Genomic DNA, 21,104 nt, shown 5'->3' on the forward strand with positions numbered 1-21,104 from the left:
CAAACATTCATCTCTGCTGTTAGGATACTGTGTGATTTTCCTTTGTTAATGGTATTCAACTGAAAGAAGTGCACAGTGCACCACAAACAAGAAAGAACAAAGAATGTTTCTAAAGAGAACAGCCATCTACCTCATTTTAAGTCAACTGACCTGCTCAGATAATGTGGTAACATAAAAGAATGAACAAGATTTGGCTGCTGATACAAACTTTTTTTTATCAGCGCAGGCAATTGCTCACTTATTTTGGGGCTTTCCACTTCAAGCATTTCTTTTCTTGTATCTTACTAGCCTGATGGCTTCAATGTAGCCTGGACAAAAGCATCTTTCATGCATAACACCCTTCTGACTGACAAATTCATGAAAAAAGCATACTCCAAAAAAATACCCTTTGAAAGCAAATAAGGCACTCATCACGCAGGTCCAGGGACACTGCTTTTGGGATACCATGCCTTTGTAAGAGGAACACACGTGTCTGATGGCAGCACTATTCTGGATGCTGAAAACAAAACCAAACCAAGATTATTTATAACTGCAAGTTCTCCCTTTAAACAGCAGGAAATCAGCGTGGAGAATACTCCTTCCAAACCAGCTTTTACTAAAGACTGGACTGTGTGACACGGTGGGAAAGAAATTCTGTCCCAACTGACACGTTTCATCACAGGGAAACATATAAACAAACCAACGCGTGCCGGGAATCTGTACTTGCTTTCTAAGCATGCAAACTGCTGACAAAAGGTACTATTGAACACACTTCCGAAACCTTCACCACAAGTGCACGGACAGCACACTAAGTTTCACGTAACATACGTATCTTATCAGACACAGTTTCTAGTTCTTAAAAGCGATTATTTTTAAGATATTTTTAAGCTATATTTATATTATTATCCGGCTGTCAGGAAGATAAAGAGAACAGCAAGACCTGCCACGGGTGGATTTGCGCTGCAGCAACCAAGAGGCACCTGGCCACGTTTCGAGGCAAGGCGAGCACCGGTGCGGGCTCCATAAACGAGAACCCACCTCCTTTCAAAGGGCTGGGACCCCGACAGTGTCTCCTGCCCGGAGAGGGTGTGAAACGGAGGTGTCAAGGCCCGTTTCTCGGGCGGCACACGGAAATCTTGCAAAGAGCCCACCCCTCAGTTCCCCGCTCGCCTCAGGGCAACGAACATGCGGGGGCAGCCCCCGCCCCACAGGGAGGAGACGCCTCCAGGGCCGCCCGCTCCCCGCCCCGAGCCCGCCGAGGGTCCCCTGCGGACACTGACGAGGAAGCGGGGAGGCGGCCCAGGGAAAAGGCCGGGTCCCTCAGGAGAGCCGGGCGGAGTGGAACCGGCAGCCCGGCCACCCGTCAGGGCTCACCGCAGCCCTATCCCCTCCCCGCGGGCACCTCAAGTAGCCTCTGCCCCGCCGGTGCCCGCACAGCGCAGCTGACAAGGGCTGCCCCCGCCCTCCCTTACCTGCACCGCGGCCTCTCCCTTCCCTTCCTTCCCTCCCGTCCCGTCCCCACACGGGGTGCCTCACCACAACACCCGTCCCAACCCCGAAGTTACGAGCTTCAGCAACAAGTCCCGCGAGCTGCGCATGCGTGACAGGTCGGGGCGGCGGCCATGGCTCGCCCGCCTTCTGTCTTCCTGACGGGGTGGCATGGCGCCGCAGAGCGGCTGTGTGCGTGGTGGGGAAATGGCTGCTCCTCTGTACCCTTCTTTTCCAGACCCTGGAGTGTTCTCCTTAGGGAAGGGACCACGTAGTGAAATAACCGGCGGCGACTTGCTGTCGTTTTTCGTGTTCCATCTCATCTGTCACCAACATGGCGTGGCAGGGGGGAGATGTGATCACCCGGTTTTAGTCAGCGGAGTTTTGCTTCAGACACCCAGAGCAGTGGTGGGAGCTGTGCTTATTCCCCATACCACAAGCAAGAGCTTCAGGTTAGAGGCCTGTGTATGCCAAAGAACCTACCTTTAAAGCATAGAATCACAGACTGGGTTGGAAAGGACTTAGTCCTAGCCCCCTGCCATGCACAGCTTGAGCCAAGCATTCCCTTGATGAAACAACGTTGAAGTGGCATCTACAATGGTTTACAACAGTTATTTCTGATGTTCATAGCTAAGAAGGTTTTATGCCAGATCCTACCAATAAAACCTTTGGTAAAGAATGAAGGATTTCAAAACTACTTTGTGGTTTCTCAGTGTGGGCTACAGTGCTGTGGTTTGGAGGAAGCCATTTTGTGCCTCTATGACTTGTTATCCATTAACGTTGAAAAAACCTAGACCCAAACAGAGCTTTTTATAGAAAAATGATAAAAAAATAAATAATAATAATAATAAAAGAAGAAGATACGTGAGATTTCAAGAGAGACTTCACAGTTCCCAATCTGGTGAAGTGGACAAGCATGCAGGTACAAATGGAGCAGCCCATACACTAAGGTAACTGAAAGAGATTAAGTTATAATAGTAACATGGCTGTTCCACAGAATATTCAAAGCCTTTTGTCTCCACACGCCTGAGAAATAGCATTCCCGTGTTGTAAATTGGAAAAAAACAAAACCTAGGGAGTTTTATCTTAATGTGCCTATGACAAATCTGGGAGGAAACTGATTCCCAGCCCATGGGATGCTGGGGATCAAGGCATCTCTACCAGCAGAGATGAAGAAGTCAGGCCACACTTGTGCTTAAGAACTGAGCATCGCAGCTGCCAATAAGCCAGTATCTCCTCCAGTTGACAGTGTTGCCCATGCCTCTCCATCTTCAGCTCTTTATGTTCATGTCTATTCAGACTATATTTCTTAGGGCCCTGAATGCATACCTGCTATTCAGTTCCCTGCCATTTTATTAATCCACAACTGTTTCTCTCCGTCAAATTCTTGTTTCACTTTTCAGGGATGGGTGCTCAATGGAGAGCAGCATTTGGCTGTACATGTTACCTGCCTTCGTTCAGTCCATCCCACAGAAGGGGAAAAGTACTATTTACCTGCAGTAACTGAGAGACATTTTAAGATATAACTCCGTAATTTATCTAGCAGCTGTATTGTAGATAACCTGTAATTTTACACTGTTAGTTGGAAAATGGCATAAAAGTTCCAGCTCAAAGCAGAGTGGTTCAGATTCACTGCTGGAATAAAGAAATTCCACTGTTGTTGAATGATACTGATTATTTTAGCTCTGTGCTTAGGGATATGTTGGTTCTAAGGTTGTTTGGTGTGAGTGTAGTAATTACTCCATCTTGGCTTCTCTGGAGTAACTGTTCCTGTGGAACTGTGGACAGTGTATTTTAAAACAGAAATCTAAAGTGGATTAGTTGTAATTGCTTTCTTTTAAATAAAGATTACTGATGTAGTTGCAGCAGAGTAGACCTATCACATAGGTGAAGCCTCAGTGTATGCTCACAGCTCTTACACTGCTAGGACCAAAATCCTTTTGGTTGATTTTCTCAGTGATTTCTTTAGCTGTTTGTACTTTTGAGTCTTGCCTTATTTTTTCAAAATTAAGAAGGCCTTGCTGTGGATAGATTATCTTCCTTTGGAGTGTAAAATAGGTGATATTCAATGATCTTGACATTATAGTCTTGATGTTCTGCATTCTGAAGACTTTTGCCTGGCTACAAAATCATTTTCCCCTCTTTCTCACAAGAGTAACATCAGGCTTTTGTCATTTGGGTTTTTTTTTTCTTCCTCTGTCTAGACAGGCTCTTTAGCTAAGTGGTGTGATTTTGTTTATCTCTAATTTCAACAGCAGAGTCACATTTCCCTCTTCCCTACCTCTTGTAAATAGGGTTTTGTTTACCACTGTCTGTTCTTTTGGTGACAAAAGCCGCATACTGTCATTAGTTAGCAAACGTTTCATTATGTTGCTCAAGCAGATGGAAGTCCAGCCTCAGCACCTGGGGAGCAGGCCAACAGAATTTCAGATTCTTCCATCTTTCTTGTATTTTGCATGTTCCATATTCACTTCAACAGCTCTTTAGCACCAAGCTGAACAAGTGTGCTGGGTGTTTACACTTACGTGTGCGACTCTTCCCTTGCTTTATTAAATGACCTTATGTCTGAAGAACTCCTCTGTCACTTTAGTTTGATTTATCACAGCAGGACTTCCCTTGATGGGTGAACTCCCAACAGGACATCAATAGTCTCTGGACGCGAGTAGCAGGTGGCCTGATGCTTTACCATGCGTGGCAGCTCTCACTGTGGTTTCTTCTCTCTGAAGAAACTCGTTAGCCCAGATTGCTGCTCCTTACTTATCTGCCTATTCAAATATATCTTAATGGATTTAATTCAGGCTTCTAGCCTGGCAGCCCTTTGCTAGCTTTTTCTCCTTCATCTAGCAGTCTGTTTACAAGGCTTGATATACCCAAGGATTTGGTGTGGGCGTTAAGGAGTCTTCCTTTGAAAAGCCTGAGCATTAATATATGTCTAATAAAAACAAACCAATAATAAAATCTAGACAGATAGATTTAAATGAACTATAATCATAATACAAATCAGCAAGCAGCAATGTTGATTTAAATTAACAATTTACACTTGGTTTCTTGCTATACTTATTTTTGTAGTGCTGCTTCACATTCATAGATAACATGTTGATTTTCAAGGTAGAAATAGCCTTGCATTAAAGTTGGAATGTATTTCTAGTAAGAGAATTCATTATTTTACAAAATATTTAACCTACTATAGCTATCAATATATGATAGAAATTTGTCTTGCTTTGCTTTTACATTTTGTGTCAGGAAATGGTGAATGGAGTGTTAGTATTGATGCTTGAGCATGATTGATTTTTCTCATGAGCTTTGTCAAGATAACAACTGGAGTTTTGTCAAAATGCACAAGTAACTGCAGTCAGAAATAGCAGCACTGAAAAGTGCAGGAGAAAAAAAAAAAGCTTATTTCAACATATTTTGCATTTAAGCTTGATTTATGAAGTGGTGAATTATTGTCCCTACTTTGTGCACTGAGCTCAGTGGTTTTGATCATCCTGGTTGTGTCTGAAGAGGCATCCCAGTGAGTGCTTCTGTACAACACCCCAGCTATGAACACTGCCAAACCTTGCCATAGGCTAAGCCAGGCCTGTGCCTTACCAGGGGACAGTGCATGGACTTCCTCACCCCTGTGCATGGTGTGAGGTTTTATGCCTCTGTTTTGTGGCTGTGGAGGATCTCTTGCTGATTTTTAGGTTTATTACTAGCTCGTCGAAATGCAGCCGCTGTTGATGTGACACACTTCGGCACAAAACTAGGACAAGGTGATGTGAAACATGGATGACTTCATGATTTTCTGAATATACCTATTATCTTAATGCCTATCCATGTGTTAACCGTGTGTGTATAGAGCCTGAAGGGAGTTAATGTATGAGTGGCATAGCACTAACTATAATTAAGGCAGCTCTCTGAGAGAGAGGGAGATGGAGAAACCGTCTGTCACAATGTGGTCTCTCCCAGTGGAGAGGACAGCACCTGGCCACATGACCCCTTGGATTTAGGTGAATCAGGGAGCAGGTGTGTTTGTCACCAGTATAAAATACAAACCACTTACAGCTTGCTTTTGGCTGCAGCAGATGTTAGTTCTAGTGAAGAACTCTGGTGTCCTGTAGAGCCTCTGTGTTCCACAGCTTTCCTGACCATAAATAGTAACTCTCGTTGTACCAGTACCAGGGTGAAAGCAAACCTGGACAGATACTAAGAACATCCTGCCTTGGGTTCTGCTTTCCTTGGAGCAGAAAGCTGGGTGATTGCTTTTGCAGGAGCCACAAAACGCCCCAGGAGATCTTGCAGTCTAAGCCATTGGAGGGTGAAGTCAGCAGGGTTTGCTGGAAGCTTGAATTGAAAGTACGTATTTGTTAAGCAACCTCTCAAATCTTGGTTCTGATTAGAAAAGATTGGAAAAGGGAAAATAGGGTCTAGTTTTTTTTCAAATACTACTCATTCTGAGCAAACTAGTTATTCCATTGATTGGTCTGCTTTATCCACTGTCTACAAAGAGTCCAGTGAGTTTCACAGCTTTTAGACTTAAGAACTGGGTTTCAAGGCTTTGGTGATGGCTCTTCTTGGTTCACTGGCTTGACTTCCCTTCAGATATCAGCATCAGACACATTACTTGAACCTTTATAAATGTAATTCACAGTATTTTTAAAGTGTCAAAAGCTTAAGCCTTAATATAGATTCATAGAATGGTTTGGGTTGGAAAGGACCTTAAGATGATCCAGTTCCAGCCCTCTGCTGCGGGTAGGGACACTTCACACTAGACCATGTCACCCAAGGCTCTGTACAACCTGGCCTTGGACACTGCCAGAGATGGAGCATTCACCACTTCCGTGGGCAACCAGTGCCTCACCACCCTCACAGTAAAGAACTTCCTTAAGTATTTGAATAGAGATCTGGATTAAATGATTTTTAAAGGACTTCTAAAACGAGTAATCTTTTTTCCCTTAGGCAGGAAATCCCGCTTCCCACTTCTGGACTTAGGAACAAAAAATCGGAGTGCAGACTGTGAGGATTTCAAAGAGCTTTGATTTTATTTGAATCCCAGGTTCACTCAAAGCAAACCTAAAGCAGCAGAAGAGTTACGCTCATTAGCTTCTGTGTTCCACCTAGGAGCTTGCACCAGTAATTACCTCTGTAGATTTATGTGTGTTGGCCTTTAGATCTGTTAAATTCAGATTTTGGCTTTGTGAAGAGCTGGGAAGATCTCTGTTACATTTCCCACTGCAGCAGTGACTTGGCTCCTTTGCAGATACATGCTGTAGCGGGCGAGTGCGGGGTGCCACTAATGACAGCAGGATGAGCAGGATCCTGGTGAGCCTATGCAGGGGGTCAGGTGCCAGGTACACCAGGCGCTTTGGTGACAGGATGCAAAGTGGCTTAAGCAGGAGGCTGTGAAGAGCCATTGCAATGGCAAACAGCCTTGACTAAAAGAAGTGTGGCTCTTTCCAGCAAGTAAAATCCTGCACCCAGGGCCTGGCTTTACTGGAGCATGGCTGGAAATGGTGAGGTGCTGAAGCATCCATGCTGCTTGAGGCATGCTGCAGGCATGTGAGTTCTCCCTGGACACTTCATGGGACCTGTGCTATAGGGGAATGGTAGAGTTACCTAAATACTAGCCATTCCTTAGCGTGTGATCACCTTTTGGACATGTTATCACCATACCTTCTGATTTTCCCATTCTCATCCCTCCCTATGCATTCTTTTGTTCCTTTTTTTGCAGTAGTTTATTTCCTCCTTCCATTCATTCTTTCTCATGTTTACTTTTCGGTGATGATTTTATTTTCTCTGAATCACTTGTTTTTCTTTCTGTTCCATCTTCTCAAACAGTTGCAGAGGGTATAAAAGTATCCATGTGGCCTGATTTGTGTAAAAAAGTAATGTAGTCACTGCAAGAGGAGCTTAAAGACATGGGTGATCTGGGGACCAATAGGGAGAACTTTCTTCCCTGTAGGTAAGCAGTAACAGATGGCAAGAGGGATATCTCTTGTTTTACTGAGATACTCTATGTACAGTTACTGTTAGAGTCTACTGGTGATTAGGGTTTTGTTTATAGAAGCTGTGGTTGGCTGGTGCCTTTGAAAATCAGGTTATTTATTTTGGTGTCTAAATATGGACTTGAAAATTTTGGCCAGGGAGATTTGCTCAAGGTCATTATTCTGACTCAGGGACAGAACAAGGAAAAGGAAACAAACCTTTTCAGCTCTGCCTTCCTATTGATACTCTATACAGTTTCAGTAAAGTAGATGTTTAGATACCCAGATTCAGTAAAGCAGATGTTTATATATCCAGATTATATACCAGATTATAATGAAGTGAGTGATCCGAATTGATTTGGGAGGAGTTAAAAGCCCATCCTGTAAAGTGGCCCAGTCACTTTGTGGAGTTTCTGGAGTGAGATGGACCCTAGAGCAGGAGAAATGCTCCATGTTGCGTGGGAGCATCTAGGCCAACTATTCCTGCCTTCACAACATGGTGCACCTTTTCTTCTACATCCTGCCTGGGTCAGTTTCTGGGACTGTTTGGGCACAGCTGAGAGGGTAGGTTGAAGCTGTCACTGCTGCACTTGGAGCCCTGAGACGAGCAGACTTGAGGTTTAAGACCCTGATTTGCCAACTGCTCCGGGGAGCAGTGAGCCAGGTTGATCATAGTCCTTTTGCACTGTAATTCCTGTGAAGATTAGAAGGGTTTCATGCGTCAGTGTAAGACCTTGAACTTACTATTCAGTTGATCACAATGAGAGCATTTCTCAGAGGACATGAAATTATGTTAAGAAACCAGTTTCTTCCACTATCCTTAGGAAACAAGACAACTATGTCTTGTAATTGCTGCTGTTTCTGAATCACTTTCAAGGGAAACCCAGGCAATAGTATATTTTCATGTTCTGTTGTGAATTGGAGCATTTTCTTCTTTAGGACAGCATGTGTTTAAAAGAGTTACCAGCCTGGGAACACAGTGAAGTCCAGAGGTAAACTTTCCTATCACAAGGGACTGAGAACAAATCAAGCAGTGCAGCCTCCAAAGAGATTTAAGAGCCAGTCTTCCAAGTCTGCTGCACATAGTGATTTTCAGATTCCTTCCACTGGATTTGTAGAACCTGAATGTCATTGAAAACACCATTTTGCTGTAGTCTGAGGTGTCCTAACAGATCTGGTCAAACTAAGTAAGAATCTCAAATCCATTCCTGGGCAATCTAAGTATCCTCCTTGATTGTAGTAATTTATTTCTAGTTTTCCTGTCGCAAAGGTAAAAGATTCCTCAGGTTTAGAATAAAAGCAGAGAAGAGGGACTAAGCACCCAAATTTTGTCCAAATAGAGAAAAAATGGATTCTGAATTCCTTTTGGGGCATTTAAAAATCTTCTCCACATGTATGATTCGTCCAAAGATCCTGGATTCTGTACTGGCAACTGCTGTACTGGTGCTGCATAAGTAAAACAGATTTTAGTCACTATGTCTTTACTATAGTTATTCAGCCTGGAAAGCTGACAAATACCAGCTTCAAAGGCATGGCATTTCCTACAGAACCCCATGTTGAATCCAAAAGTAAGGTTCAGAAATGCATTTGGTTGCTATGAGGAAATGTTGGTAATTCCTGTATTAACGCTTGTGAATAAGCAAATGGCTAGGTAAGAAAAGAAGAGACAAAAGCAACTGAAGTTTGTGTTTCACGCTTCAAGTGACTTGGCCAAGTGTGGTTACATTCCCTTTTAAAATCAAGTGGCCACGGTGCATCTCCCAGGGTCCTGTAGTATGAATGCTAAAAGGATTAAAAGTAGCCAGGTCACACAGCTTTATTTTACTCTTTACAAGGGCCACGTTAAATCCAAGACTTTATACCCCTTGTTTACATAGATATGAGTACATAGCAGGAAATTACATAATTTGACCTGTGTCATGAAGTAAAATACCCCTTTGTGTTCTGTTTTGGAGTCAAATACATAAGGAGGTGTGTTTTATCCAGTGCTTTCATCCTGAAGTCTTTTTCACTAACAAGTAGTAACATACCCCAAAACGTTACAAGAGCAATGCAATGATAATATAAGTATTTAAGTGAAAACAGCTTTGTAATAACTGCTTAAGTGGTGTGTACACACACCCTCCTTCCTGCACATTGCAGCATTGTTTGAAGGCAAAAGAAAAGTAGGGGGATCTTTTAATACTTGTTATTACGCACTTCTCAAAGGTGTAATAGGGTACCCAATGTAGAGTGAAAGGTAATGGAATGAACAAGATAAATAATAAAACAGTGTAAGTAGGAAACAGCTCACTAGGGTCAAAAATGAGTTAATGATCTGAAATTTTATAACAGGTCTAAAATCCTTTAAATGCATATCAAATACCCTGTCGCCCTTGAAGACCATTCTCAGAACTCTGAAGACGAGATGCCTGCAAAGTTCAATTCAGTGTTTACAGCAAGTTAAGCCTGCATCTTTCTGTTTAAAACCAGTGACTATTAAACATGAGGATGAGGGATTATAGTCTGATTCACATCACCAGTTCCAAGAAGACTGTTTTGTACCTCTTGAATCTCCTGCACCCTCTGAAGCTTCTCAGACATTCTGCCCCAGCACCACCCCAGCTCACCCAAAGCTCGGGCAGGCACATCTGGTGCTGTTGCTGCATCCATTCAGAATTCCATTTCATCATCCTTCCAATCATGGCACTGATGTGTTGTTAACATCAAGGAAAACAGCCATGTGCAAGTAATTCTTTGAAACGGAATACATCTATGTTCCACGGTGTAAAACCCACTGACACACAATAGCCCCTGAGTCACTTTAGCAGCAGATGTTACAGATGGAAGACAACCATACAAGTAGTTTAGCTCATTTTCCTGCTGTTGCAGGTATCTTTTTTCCTATCAATGTGTTTGCTAAGGCGCTGCCCAAGTTAATTTTAAGTATCTCAGTGAGGTCTAACGGAAGCCTTTAGGCAGTTACTCCACACTCCATCTGATGCACCAAATTAGAGAAGTCTAAAGTATTTATCAGGTCTATCTTGTAATCTCTGTGCACGTTATGACTTCACTTTGTGTTCTACGATCTTGCAGTGTTTGTTGTAATTTTCCATGCAAGGAAGAGCCTTTTTTTGCACTACACTAATATTACTATATTGTATAACAGCTCACAGGGCTTAACAGAAGAGGTTCCTTTTAAATCTCACTCATCTTGGCCTTTCATCTTTATTTTTGGCCTGCAGAACAAAAACATCTTCCAGAAAAGTTAGTAATGCAAATTATTCGACTTTCATTAACGTTACTTCATAATCTTTCTGCTTTTTCAGCTTCTTTTGGTAATAGAAATAAATTACAGCTGCTAAAATATAGTGTTATTCTTTATCTGACTTGGGAAAAAAGTGGTTAATTTGCATGGCAAAAAGAGGGAATTCTGTTCAGTGAAGCAAAAGTTACTAGAGTTAAAATTAACTGGAGGCAATATGATCCAGAATTAAGCCAGGCTACTTGCTGCCACAGATGAAATATGAATAGTGTTCCAAATGTATTAGCATGACAGGAAAATGGGGGCATTTCTCAGTCAGTGGAAGGCCACTCAGTACACAAACTTGGCACAGAATCTGTAGAGGGATTGAGACAGAGTTGTTTAGGTTGGAAAAGATCTTTACAATCATCAAGTCCATTTGTTAACCCAGAATTGCCAAGTCCACCCATAGAGATGGCAGCTGACAGGGTCACACACTGAGCCCTCATGGTGACATTCACTGGAGTGTGTTGGTTAAAGGCCAACTCAGCAGCACGCACCACCAAGAGCAGGGAGAGCCTATGCAGCCACACCAGCCCTGCCTGGCCCAGAGGTGGAGTCTTAACTTCCATCACTAAGGCAGGAAAAACATACTCTTAAAAAAAGGCTGATAAACTTTTAACAGCATCAACACACAGCTGCAGAGAGAGGAGAAAAGATGCAGCATTTTAACTAGGCAGATAAATGGAATCTCATTAGAAAATTAAATGGTGCTCCTAAAAAATACAGCTATTTCTCAGTAATGGAGACATTCCTTAATGAAGTGGACTGTGGTGTAAAACAAGCCATTTAGGGACATATGCTTATTTGTCTGATTCAGCAGTATTTGCTAAATGTCAGTGGTTTTGCCTTTTCTGTAGCCATCAGAGTGGTAACAAATCCTGCTTCCCCAGCTCCAAACAAGGCACAGATAAGGGCAGTGGGGAGGAGACTGCAGAGGGGACAGAAAAAGCTGTATTTAAACAGTTGTGTTTGCTTTTCTGTTAAAAAAAGTCTTGGACATCTCTTTTCTGCAAGAACACTGGTACTTTGCAAATGCTGCCAACACAAAGTCTGTGAGCAGGCCAGCTGACATCAGCTGACCAAGGACATAGTGGGACATTGGATGTTATATCCATTCCTCTTCAAACAAGCAGCCTTTTGTCTGGGCTGTTTGACCAAAACAAGCCTGTGAGTAAAAGCAGGAGCCTGCCTATGGAAGGCATGCTGAAGTCAGTGCAATCTGAGATACATAGCACCAGGAGTTGCATGAGCTGAGTTTAAGATTAGACCAGGTTTGCAACATCTCTCAAATAAAATGGGGGGTTTACCATGCTGGATGCATTACAGGATAAGTGCATAAGGAAACATTATTCCTGTTGCTGCCTGGGGCTTCATCATCAGCATTTTGTGAGAGGAACCCAACAGGACATGCAGTCTGTAAGACGTTTCATTGGAGATAGCCAGTGCAGTCTAGCGCACGCAGGTGTTGAGGAAAAGCAGGCTCCTGTCCTAGCCTAGAGTAAATGAATTGGATAATTTCTGTATAGCTCAAGTAGATGATTTCTCCACAAAACTTGGTACTGGAATTGGCTCCTTAGCTGTCAGGCAGAGCAAACATTAAGAACTGAGGCTGTGGTTGCAATGATATGAGTTTTGTGCACTGTCAGGTCAGAATGAACATGGTTCAGCTCAGAGAAGGGGCACAACGTTCTATTTCCCAGAGTCCTATTAGCCGGAGTCCATAATGCAGATGTAAAGTCCATATTTATGCACCCACTCTGGGCATGGGGTGATGGTGCATGGAAATGCTTAGATAAGGACAGGCAAGTCAGGCACAAAGCCTTTTGGCACAAGAATTAACACGGCCAAATTCTGGAACAAATCATGACCAGCAGAAAGGATTTAGTGCAGATCAGTGCTCTGCATTGAGTGGCTTTGCTGTTTGGAGCCTGGCCCTGGGAGCCGGATAAAAGTTGGATGTCTTGTGTTATCATGCCATGTCTTATGAACCTTTTCCATGCCAGGTTCTAGCAGAGTGGGCTGAGGCCATATGGAGCAGACGTGCAAACTTATGAGCTATGCTGGCCTCACCAAATTTCTGGGTGCTGTTCTTCTGACTCTGCACACTGAGCAAGCTATTCATGCTCTGATGAAAGAGCAGCTTCTCTAGAGGTAGAGGAGGACTGAAAGCCACTGCCCCGGCGAGATGGTTTCCCAGTACCTTTCAACAGGCATATCCCATTTTCATTCATCCCTGTCATGGCGGTGATGCCCTGGCGTAGGTTGTCCAGAGAAGCTGTGGCTGCCCCATCCCTGGCAGTGTTCAAGGCCAGGTTGGATGGGGCTTGGAGCAACCTGCTCTAGTGGAAGGTGTCCCTGCCCATGGCAGGGGGTTGGAACTGGATGAGCGTTAACATTCTTCCAACCCAAACCATTCTGTGATTCTATGAATTAGCGCTAGTTGTTCTGCATCATCCCTGGAGCCACACAGGCTGGATGGAGTGAGGCATATACTGCCCTTCTCCTTGCCTAAAGGCAACATCAGCGTACAGGTTTGCCTCTTTCCTGGGGGTGGGACAAGTGTTGCACTGTGTTACACCTCCAGCCATGCTTGCACTGAGGGCAGGCTAAGCCATGAGCCCTCAGACAGTATTCATGAGTGAATACTGCCTGCTGCACTTAGTGACATCTCACTCTCATCCTGCACTGAAGCTGCTGTGCAGCTTGGGAGGTGAGAAATGGAAATGCTTTTTGCCTTGGTCACTATTTAGAAATTAGGCTTAAACCCAGACTGAGAGAAGTGAAGCTGCTGTGTGCTGGCAGTGGGGTGGCTTTCCAGCTTGGTGAGCTCCATGTTCTCTTGATGCAGGGCCGGTCTCTGCAGAGGAGTGGGAGTTCCACCGCCAGCACAGACTATGCCAGTCAAGAAAGAAGCCAAAGATGCCTGTGAAATCCCACTTAAAGGTGTGTAACCTGGGTTTAAAATGGATATCAAGATTGAAGCACTGGCTGGCGGCTGTCATGGTGTGTTAGTGAGGCAGCACGAGAAGGGCATAATTTCATGCATCAGCTGCAGTTTGCTCCCACTTTTGAAACCCATAACCCAGCACTTCACATGACCAGCTTATTTTGTGGTGGTGTGTTTGTTAGTTATGTAAACCTCAGTGTGCTTCAGACTGGAAAAGAACATGAAACAGAACATCTACTTGAATTCCTTTCTTAACTTGGCAAGTTTATACCTGCATCTTAACTACTACTGTTTTTACTTCCACACTCCTGGTTTCAAAAGACCCTGATCTGGGGGCATACCAGACCAAAATCTACATAGAGATGCGCTCCCATCTCTGTGCAACAAACCTGTTGCACAAATCAGGGCATTTCTTGGAGCACACAAAAGCTGCTGCCTTTCACACCACTCAGGCAAAGGCTGTTCTACAATTGCAATGCAAAAGAATTGTGTCCATAGAAATTCAAATCTTGAAAATATTTAGATCCTCGCTGACATACTGCAAATACATTTGAAACTTTCTTGTATCCCAGGATAAGGGCTACATAAGTAGGCTAAGCCTTTCACACTTTCTCTCTGAACCTGTTGGATTTATTTCCCAAGCCCCATTGCATAGATATACCCAGCAAATGTCACGGGGAACCATTTGTAATGAAATTAAGCTTAAACATAAAGATTCTCTCTTCCCTAAGCACTGGCTTCTATTAAAACTGGAAGTTGTTCATATTTAATCCCTTGCAGCCTCTGCAAATCCTGTGTTTGACATTTTGAATGTGCCATACAGGTTCTAATACACATTACACAAAAAGAGCTATTATAAAATTCCTGACTTTTTCTTGTTTGTGTGACAAAGGGGGAATGGCAAATCCTCCAATTGGACCAGATAATCACTCTCCTGTGAAAAGCCTACAATCCACATCCTCTGTTTTCTTCTTAGCTGAGCTTCAACTGTGTTTGGTCAATAATTTTGTGTGTGAAGCCCATAAATCACCTTCCAATACACACTGGACAGTGGAGAGTCCTGGTAGATTAGACATCAGCTGCAGGAGAAATCACGTCATGTCCAGATCCAGGAAAGCCAAGTGCTGCTGGAACATTTCCATTTCATGTTATGGTTTTCTGAAGAGCCCTCTTTACACAGGAGGACCACTCTCTGGAGTGAAAGATGGATAAAGGTTTACAGGATCAGGTCTTCTGACATGACAGAGAGACCATTACAAATCCATGAATTGCAGTTTTACTCAGGTGACTATCACTGTATAAAGAAAACAAATTCATTGCTGGAACTGAGTTATCCAACATGTACAGAGCAGATCTAAAGAAAACTTTGTCAGCCCCCCTAACATTGCTTAGGTGCAGTTTGTGCCCTAAGTCTCTGAAGTGGTTCATGGTGTGACTGCATTGGTTTCATGCAATGAGAAGCAGTCGTGCTGTTTAGCTGGGGAGGCAGTACAGGGGAAAGAGCCAGGCATACTGAGCCTTCCTAAGGGGCTGAGAGTGTCACAAAGATATCACATAAACCCCTTCCCTCCTCTTGCTTGCAAGAGCAGGAGTTTCTGACATGAGTTGAAGTTGAGGCAGTCAATGAAGTGGATATTTTTCACTGCTATTTGTGTCTTGGGAATGAATATAACAGAAAATACGGAATTGTTCAGAGGAAGATGCTCTACAAAGGAAAAGATTAAAGAATGTACTGCCTTGGGCTGTGCACAGACTGTTAGTTTGTAGTCTATGTTTCCATTTTAGCCTTAAAACTCAATTCAGCTAAATAAGGTGCCCCTTTAACATTTAATGGAGGCTTTATCATGGGTAAGGAGAAAAGTTTCTTGCAAGGTCATAAAGACAAAATGTTCACTAACGCCAAGTGTTTAGTTACGCTCTTTCAGGCCACTTTGTTGCCTTCCTCTGTGTACAAACCATGCTGCCTTGGCTGATGCTTGTTTTAAGGAGGGATAAACCCCAGTGAGCTGCTTTTGTACAGGTTCTTCTAGCCAGGCTTTTCCCAGGGCACACTGTTCAGCCTGGACACTGGATCAAACTGGACGAATTTAAAACCATTTACAGAGACGTTTAATCCTGAAGGCATTTGTATGTATGCTCAGGCATGTCACTGCTGCAGAGCATAAGAATTTGCCCAAGTGCCATGCTCCATCACTGTTATCAGTTACATTTTATTCTTTTTCAGTGTGCTTCTCCTGGGATTTGTTTCAAAACCAGACTTCCACATCTTATGCCAGCAAAGGCCAGGGAAGCAGAGAATGTGAGCTTCAAGTTTAAAGGTTGACTTCAAGGCAAACATCTGTACACATCCCCCAGCCTCCAGGCCAGCTCTCCAGAGACTAAACAGCATTCAAAATACCAATATTCCTCATCCATGCTGTGGAAAAGCAGAGTGGTTTCTCATGTTCACTGAAAGGTGATCTGCCTTTATATAAAGCCTTCTTCTCTTAAGCACAAGTATTATGAAACCCACAGGAATCCATAAAGAGTGATGGGACATTTTTCTAAAATGCCAGACCTGTACATCTTCCACCTTCTGTGATTCAGGAGCAGCATAAAAGGTCATAAACCATTCAGCTCCTGTGATTCACTGCATTGATTCATGTGCTTAGTACAAATATTCAGAGATCAAAGCAGCACCTACCCCCCCAAAAAAAAGATTTTAAATGATTTTTTAATGCTTGCCATAAAGATGGACTTCCAGCTAAAGCATTATTCTCCTGATTGATAGTGGATATTTTAGGTAGCAAGTCCCCTATGGTAAAGATTGATGCTTCCTTTAAGAATCATATGGTGTGGTACCTAAAGCAATGTACTCTGCAGATGTGTTTCCTCCCTGACCTAGCCTGAACATGAGACACTGATCACACAGGGGTTTTCTGGGCAGAAGTTTACAGGGAGTTAAAAAAGAATGGAAACTTCTTCCCTGTGAAGGAATCTGGAAGCTCCCCTAAACTGCTTTGTATTAACTTTGCAGTGGATGAAGGTGTTAAACTGGCATGTGTCTATTGATGGGGAAGTGATCCTTTCAAGTTCTCTGCTTCATCCCCACTTGTGGAATTTGTTGTGCCAGTGGGACGAGGCTGGCTATAAAACCCCAGCATCCCGCTCAGGCAGCCTGCCACCACATCTCTGCTGAGAGACATCCCCCCTTCATCTCTGCTGGGCAGGCAGCTCTTCGCTGACAGAGGAGGATGGATGTGAGGTTCGCCCGGATGCTCTCCTTGCTCTGCCTGGTCATCACAGTCCGAGCATTTACCCAGGAGGGGTTCAAGGAGGTGTTGCTGAAGCAGCTGGGGCTCTCTGGGGTCCCTACACTTCATAGGAGAGACTTGGTGGATCTGGTTATCCCAGACCATGTGAAGAACAAATACATCTCTATGCTGAAGCGGCAAAGGGTGAAGCGCAGAGCTTTGCCGAGCCTGGCCGGCATCCTCAGGGGGATCCCTGGCAACGCAGGTAATGTTTCTGCTGGGAAACTCCTCACTGTTGGGAGCTTGGGAAGCGTTGTGCTGTTGCCATGGGAGGCAACAGGATGGGCACAGGCAAACCCACGGAGGGAATGAAGTTTGGGTCTGGCTCCAAACCTGAGCTGAGTAGAAGAGGGGCAAGTAACACGCATGAGTAAGACCTTGCACCTGGAGAGCGGGTCCCAGACCGGGGCAGGCTGCTGCTGGGGCTTAGTAGAAGGGAAAAGCTTTGGTACCCAGGTAACATTTTGGGCAGGTGGAAAAGTGATGTTAAAAAAAAATCAGTACAAAGTGCAGATCTGGCAGGTTTTGGGTCAAAAGTCTAGAAAGTCCTCTGATAAGAATCACATCTCTTTGAGGATATTTCATTCTCCCCTGTATTTTTGTTTTGATTTGGTTTTGTTTGCCTGGGAAGAACATCAAAGAGGAAATCAGCTCTGCAGACACCATGGGGTTTGCACAAGGACACTTGTTTCAATTCCAGAAGGCATACATAGCACCCTATGCAGCAAGTGAAAGCACTATTTCATTGCAAGTGGGGCAATTTCCTGCTCTTGTGCCCAGTGCTGGCACAATGCGATGTGCACCTTTTGGGGTTTGCTGGGTTTGGCGTCAAATGATATAGGAGATTTCTTTCCTTCAGATTACAGAGGCTCAGACATAGAAGAATTAGGGCATTTGCAAGACATTGATTTAAGTATGCATTAGAAAAGGTGTGTTTAGTGGCTGTCTCTGCCACAAGGGCTGATTTGGAAGCATGGAAAGAGTGTGTTGTGATGATAATAGTGGATGATGTGTGGGGGCATTGCTCACTGGGATGGCAATGACAGGCTGTCTATTTTGTTCCTTGGCAGGAGAAGCCCTCTACTCTGACACAACCACACGCCAGAACCTGATCTTTGACATGGAGGGCAGAATACCTCAGAACAGTGAAGTGACAATGGCTGAGCTGAAACTCTTCAAAAAGCCTTTGGACAGAGCAAACCTGCCTGCCAGGCAGTCTCACAGGCCCATCTCCAATGCTAGAGTCAGCGTGTACTGGGTGCAGCGGCAGCACGATGGCACCAACAGGACCTCCCTAATAGACTCCAGGTAAGAAAGGGACCTCTCCTGAAGGCAGGACTCTAGTTACAGGGTATGGGTCCTCTGGGCTGGGTTTGGTTGTCATGTGTTTGTGCCTCCGGTCAGTCTGATGGGGTTACATCTGTAGAATCAGGCTCTATAGCCTCTAAACCCAGAATGAGTTTGTAAGAGCATATATTAGGTTGAGACTGCAATATATGATGATTCATTGAAATGATCTGTTTCTGTGTGAAACTATGCCATGTACTGCCAGATCTTCCCCTTTAAAACACTCCACCTGGTTCACTTCTGTCTCACTCTTAACTCACATGGGTTACTGGCAGCTGATATGCTTTCAATTGGCCATCTCATTGCCTGGTTTCAATAAGTAAACTATGCAAAAAGCATCTGATTCTGTAGCCTTGAGCTCTGTGGAAGTTTTACAACCCTTGAAGGCAGAATTAGACATCAAACCAATTTTCTGGATGGGTAGAAACTTACAGCCCTGATGCAGCCAAGACAGGAGCAGAGGGGAATGCTGTGGTGTTTACCAGCCTCACTAATCCTGAGGGTGCATGTAACCCTGTACTGCCATATTTCTGTATGAGCACGAAGTAATACCTTAACATGAGCACACAGTTTTATTTGGCCCTTCAGTGTCTGTTAGATCCCCATGCTCCTTTCTGAGGTGTGTGTTAATTGCTGTTGTGTTCATCAGAGTGCTCAGCAAAAATTACCATGTAATCAAGGCATGTGACAATCTATGGGGAGCAAATTATTCTGCTGCAGTGACAGTGCTGCAAGCCCAGGCTTTGTGTGATGGGCTTTTCTCTAATGCCAAGCTGTTGTTGTGCAGGCTGGTTCCTATACGTGAGTCGGGCTGGAAGAACTTTGATGTGACACAGGCCGTGCATTACTGGCAGCGGAGCAAGAGGCAGGAGCCAATGTTCCTGGAGGTCTGGATTGAGGGAGAAAGGGTAGGCAGCTATGCCTCAGAAATGGCCAAAGCCGTGCATTTCACCTCTCAGGACCCCAGGGATAAAGCCTTAAGCAAACCTGAACTGGTGCTTTACACCCTCGACTTGGAAGACTATGGGTACGTATGAAAGGTAAATCTGTACTGCCTCTAGTATAAGAGTGCCCCTGAATTATTGTGCTTACAAAAGGTGTGCAGCTCTCGCCCTCACAAGTGAACTGGAGGAGTTAGAGAGTTGCTGCTGAATCGCACCTCTCCTCTTCCCATATTTGTTGCCTGCCTATTCAAATGAAACCCCATCACAGCCCCAGTTTCACATGGCAGGGTGCTATTAACAGGGAGGGTTATTTCTCTTGCATCCCACTTTCCAGTTACAGCATCAGTTCTTGTTTCTCCCTTGGCACACAGGGGCCCTGGGGACTGCAGGGAGGAGGCAGTGAAGGGGAAATCCACCTGCTGCCGGCAGAGGCACTACGTGAATTTCCGTGAGCTCCCCTGGGCGCAGCACTGGATCATCGAGCCGGCAGGGTACCAGGCTTACCGGTGCTCGGGGGGCTGCCTGCAGGCCCCCAGCGCCCTGCGCCGCTTCGGCTATGGGGAGCGTGCTTGTGCCGGGGTGGAGAGCTCCCCACTGCCCATGATGCTGCTGGTCAAGAGGGGCAACCGCACAGAGATCGAGGCGGCCGAGTTTCCCAACATGATCATCGAGAAGTGCGGCTGTGTGACGGATGGCATGGCACTGGTGTGAGGTGTGGGGCCAGTCGGGGTGCTACCCAGGCCCTGGCTCCTCACAGCCCTTCCCAAAGACACCCCAGGCTGCAGCCATGCAGTGATAAAGGTGCTGGGGGGACCCCCACATACCTGTGTGCAAGGGACAGCATGCGCCCCACTACCCTGCAGAGAGCTTGCACTTAAAGCCACTGTCCATATAGATGGGCTCAGAAGAGCATCCATCTTCATGTATAACTGTGTGAGGGGTACCTATGGAGCCTAATGCTTCTTAGGACCCTGTTGGTGCTGGCCAAATTTCACTGAATTTGATGGGCCTGCGTCCAGTGTATTTCAGTCCCTACCCTGGAGTATTGCAAGCAGCTACAGGCAAAGGAGGAATGATCATCACCAGATAGAGAAGTAGTACATGGGTTCAGCTTTTCATTGTTAGACTCCTGGTTTTGGTCCTTGTCTGTCCAAGTCATGTTTATGATGAACTGGAGAGCAGAAGCACTTACATGTATATATTGTATACACACACACACGTGTACATATATATAGTATAAGAATATATGTATGTATTGTCTACATACATATTGGATATATACATATTGTCTACATACATATATGTAAATAAAACATTGTCTAGAGCTCAAAGGAACATAGATATGCACGTATGTATCATATACATGCATACATGTACATAAAATATTACCTGGAACACAAAGGATCATATTTTTGGCCCCTGCTCCATGAGCTTTGGAGAATTTCAAACAGAATTTAGAGTTCTGAAATCAATGGGAATATTAGGACTTAGGTTTGCTCACACAAGTAACAGTTTGTAGAATCGTAGAATCACAAAAGCAAGTAGGTTGGAAAAGAGGTTTTAAGATCATCAAGTCAAACCATTACCCTAGGAAATCAGACCTTTATTTTTCTGGTTATGTCTTGCAGTTGTTTCAATTTAGGGATATTTTTGTGTGGTTACAAACTCAAGGCAATAATAAACCACAATTAAAGTAGCCATGTGTTTGCTTATATTTATTCTTAGTTATTAAAGTGGAGGGGAAGAAAGTCTCTCATGTTTCTGAATGCACCCAAGTGCCCAGCTCGTGTGAAGCTGTTACACACAGTAACAGCTCTTCGCGGTTACCGGTGTGATCCTGCCCGCTTCTGGCAA

At 44.4% G+C, this 21,104-nt stretch overlaps 2 protein-coding genes across 5 annotated transcripts in view; one reads left to right on the forward strand and one right to left on the reverse strand.

The window, feature by feature from the left end:
* Window positions 1–1,485, reverse strand: part of TMEM63A (transmembrane protein 63A) — a 31,083-nt gene extending 29,598 nt beyond the window's left edge. The window contains exon 1 of the mRNA XM_062606021.1: window positions 1,452–1,485. The gene's annotated coding sequence lies outside the window, so the exon portion shown is untranslated. The remainder of the gene's footprint in view (window positions 1–1,451) is intronic.
* Window positions 1,486–1,996: 511 nt separating this feature from the next.
* On the forward strand, window positions 1,997–20,935 carry LOC134157252 (left-right determination factor 2-like). Of its 4 annotated transcripts, XM_062606006.1 has the most exons (6): window positions 1,997–2,417; window positions 15,891–16,121; window positions 16,683–17,164; window positions 18,030–18,267; window positions 19,094–19,333; window positions 19,622–20,935. In XM_062606006.1, exons 3-6 carry the CDS (start codon window positions 16,900–16,902, stop codon window positions 19,959–19,961), a joined length of 1,083 nt encoding a protein of 360 aa, XP_062461990.1. In that variant the 5' UTR covers window positions 1,997–2,417; window positions 15,891–16,121; window positions 16,683–16,899; the 3' UTR covers window positions 19,962–20,935. The 4 variants fall into 4 exon arrangements, with proteins under 4 accessions (XP_062461990.1, XP_062461987.1, XP_062461988.1 ...); XM_062606003.1 differs by having other exon boundaries at window positions 15,891–17,164; XM_062606004.1 differs by lacking the exon at window positions 1,997–2,417 and adding an exon at window positions 13,674–14,950 and having other exon boundaries at window positions 15,891–17,164.
* Window positions 20,936–21,104: the final 169 nt, after the last annotated feature.

Source organism: Pezoporus occidentalis, unplaced genomic scaffold (assembly GCF_034315485.1).
Source record: "Pezoporus occidentalis ecotype Australia unplaced genomic scaffold, CSIRO_AGI_Poc_V1 ctg93, whole genome shotgun sequence".
Lineage (NCBI taxonomy): Eukaryota > Metazoa > Chordata > Aves > Psittaciformes > Psittacidae > Pezoporus > Pezoporus occidentalis.

Excerpts from the sequence above, each read along its gene's own strand:
- LOC134157252 (XM_062606003.1), top strand. The coding sequence starts at position 16,900 with ATGGATGTGAGGTTCGCCCGGATGCTCTCCTTGCTCTGCCTGGTCATC. Across the intron at positions 17,165-18,029 it reads GGGGATCCCTGGCAACGCAG|GAGAAGCCCTCTACTCTGAC; the intron begins GTAATGTTTCTG and ends GTTCCTTGGCAG. Across the intron at positions 19,334-19,621 it reads CTCGACTTGGAAGACTATGG|GGGCCCTGGGGACTGCAGGG; the intron begins GTACGTATGAAA and ends CTTGGCACACAG.